The 3,122-nt window shown below is 39.4% G+C and overlaps 1 protein-coding gene across 1 annotated transcript in view; it reads right to left on the minus strand.

Annotated features, from left to right (window-relative positions):
• Positions 1 to 2,113: 2,113 nt before the first annotated feature.
• Positions 2,114 to 3,122, minus strand: part of LOC112139033 (heterogeneous nuclear ribonucleoprotein A0) — a 2,456-nt gene continuing 1,447 nt past the window's right edge. The window contains exons 2-3 of the mRNA XM_024261726.2: positions 2,938 to 3,113; positions 2,114 to 2,204 (exon numbers count right to left, since the gene is read on the minus strand). Of these exons, the coding sequence (XP_024117494.1) occupies positions 2,114 to 2,204; positions 2,938 to 3,113 (267 nt within the window). The remainder of the gene's footprint in view (positions 2,205 to 2,937; positions 3,114 to 3,122) is intronic.

Here is a 3,122-nt window from a genome sequence, read left to right on the forward strand (position 1 = left end):
TTTCATTGGCTGTTTTTTATTTTTTCTGCAGCTGCACACACAGCATAAAAACAAACCATGAAATCTGCTCAGCATGAACATCAATAAAAATGTGAACTTCTTAGCAGCTTCATCTGTCGCTGCAGCTCTTACCATGTTACCAAGACTGCAAGCCAGGTATCTCACCTGAGAGAACACTGACGTTGTCATTACATCCAACACTCATCATCTTTTTGGTGTGTTTCCCGTTTTCCTCTAAAGGTAAATGATCTAACAGTTCAAAGATGATCTGTGGATTAAAGCTGTAAGACAGACAAACAAAAGCTTCTGGAAAGAAACGCAAAAACAGCAGGTGTTTGTTTCAGTCAACAGTGTAGTTCTGCCCCCTGTTGGGCTAGACTGGGACTTTCAACAGTTTTAGAAAAGGACAAAGCTGCAAATATCTCTGAATAATATGAAGTAGAATAAATATTAGTCAGTCCAAACACACTTTAGGTCGCAGGCCGAACAGGATAAAAACATATTGAACAAATAGCTACATTTTTAAAACTTTAAATCCGTACATATTTAACATATGGATGACCTAGATATATAGCCTTACCCGCGATAATGCTGGTGTGAATGCTGTAAACTGAATTTGACTGCTGAAGATGCTAGTGCTGACTGCTGAAGATGCTGAAATTGATAGTCAACTAAAATATTAACTAAATGCTAAATTAGCCCTAAAAAAATGGTTAGCCAAAACAGCTAGCATGCAGTTGAATTAAATAGCTTAACTTCAAAACAGCATAAACTAAAAAAAAAAAAAATAGCCAAAACAATTAGCATGTTGCTGAAAAATAGCAAAACTTCAAAATACCCTAAAAAATGAAAAAAAAAAAAAATTAGCTAGCATATTAGCTAAACTCCAAAGCAGCCTAAAAAATGAAAAGAAAAAAAAAATAAATTAGCTAGCATGTAGCTGAAATATTAGCTTCACCCCAAAACAGCCTGAAGAACTGTGGAAAAAACCTAAATAGCCAGAACAGCTATAATGCAGTTGAAAAAATTGCTAAACTCAAAAACAGCATAAAAAAATGAAAACAATTAAATTAGCCGAAATAGTCAAAAAAACTGCAGAATGCCAATTAAAACTTTAAAACTGTAACTTTTTAACATAATTCTGAATAATAAAAAGGCAGGAATATTATTCCAGAATAAATCAACTTAAACCTTAAATAACTTTTAATATTTTACTCTACATAAAAATATATTTCGTCAGATTTATACAAGTTAGAGATAAGAACAAGATAACATCGGAGCATTAAGAATAAAATAAAATGATCTGGAGGGTCAGATAGAATTACCCGGAGGGCCGAATCCGGCCCCCGGGCCTTGACTTTGACACGTGCCTCACTGCATTCATCAAAGCACGTTACAGTCATAAGGTCTGTTCATTCACACACTAATGGTTGCACAGCTGCCCTGCAAGGTGCAAACAGACCTCCATGTTCAGGGTCTTATCCAACAAGATGGTAACTGAATCCCTGACCTCCTAGTCAGAGGTCAACTATCTTCTGAATTAGACTGCTTCCAGGTGTAGCTCAGATCTCCGCGACTTGTCCCCTTTGCTCAAGTTACCTGTCTATCCCATATGAAGCACAACATAAACAATTCCCAGTGCAGGATGGAAAAAAGTTAATTCAATGAGATGGGATGTGTTACTTTTAACCACTCTGCTCTAAAAAAAAAAAAAAAAGAAAGAAAGAAAGAAAGAACTACAGCACTGTTGATACTCACCGTAGACATGGTATGTAAAGATGAGCACAGGAGGATGCCCAATGAAGTAAAGAGTAATTCAAGAATGATGTCAGCTAAAGGTTTATAGACGTCTCTGGCACATGCTAACATTTAATAGATCAGTCTGCAATGTAAAGAACATAATAAAAAATAACCACCGCTGTCCAAAAACAAAACACTGCAGCTTATTGAAATGTTCTAACACCTGGAGGTTCCAAAGCACTACAAAATTATTCTGTACATAGATGAAAAAAAAAAGTTTTTTAAAAAAAAGCACATTGCTGTGAGTGGAGAAAAACTACAGCACACCAGAATCAAAAATCCATTCAAACAGTCAAATATGGTGGAGGTAGCATCATGGTTCGGGGCTGCTTGATTGCCTGGACAGGTTAAGGAAAACAATGATTCGAGTTCCTCCTGTGGTTTTAAGACCATCTGTGTACCAACTAAAGGCCAAAAGAGCATGGAAGATACACCAGGACAATGAGCCCAAGCACAGCGGTAATCGACAACACAACAGCCTGAACAGAAGATGTCCTGACCTCATTGAGAGGCTGTGGCATGACCTCAAGAGATAATGTCTCTGAGGTAAGAGTACAGTAACTGGATCATCTTCAATAACCAGATTGGTTTAGCTCTGACTGGTGATGCCGGTCCAGACTGTTGCACCTCCCTCACGAAAGCCAACCCTGATGACCATGTGGACCATGTATTGCTCACCTCACCATCTCCAGCATTTCTGATGATCATCATTTCTGTTGGAGGTGACCCGACCATCATCAGTGAACAGGACGGTAGACCATTCCTGCGTTGTCCAGGTCTCATGGTCTTGTACTGCAAACGTTCACGGCGGTGTCTTGGTATCAGTGAAGTCGTCTTCGATTCAGGTAGGAGTCAGTTGTGATTGGTTTGTCTGTAAATGGCACAGAAATTCGATGTAAAAAATTTCTATGGGAAAAACTTTGCTTTTAACTAGTCGATCTACACACATCGATATGCTGAGTCTTGAAATTACACTGAAATATTTAGAATATAAAATCAAATTTTGTGGCATAAAGTGTAGCAGTTAGAAAATGAAGGGTATAAAAAATTCAGAAAGAAAATTCAAAGGTTTAAAAATTCACAATCTGATAAAACAGAAAAATAGATGCCCAGGGTTTGGGCCGCCGAGGCACTCGCCTTTGACCGCCATCCACATCAGCCCCTTCTGAGCTCTCCTGCAGGTGGTGGGCCCCCTGGATAGCGATCCAACCTCGCTTCTTCGGGCTTGACCTGGCCAGGGCCTGTGGGAGGAGCCCGGTCACCAGGCTCTCAACTGCAAGTCCCAACCCCAGGCCTGGCTCCAGGGTGGGGCCCTGGTGACA

Source organism: Oryzias melastigma, linkage group LG20 (assembly GCF_002922805.2).
Source record: "Oryzias melastigma strain HK-1 linkage group LG20, ASM292280v2, whole genome shotgun sequence".
In the NCBI taxonomy this organism is placed as follows: Eukaryota; Metazoa; Chordata; class Actinopteri; order Beloniformes; family Adrianichthyidae; genus Oryzias; species Oryzias melastigma.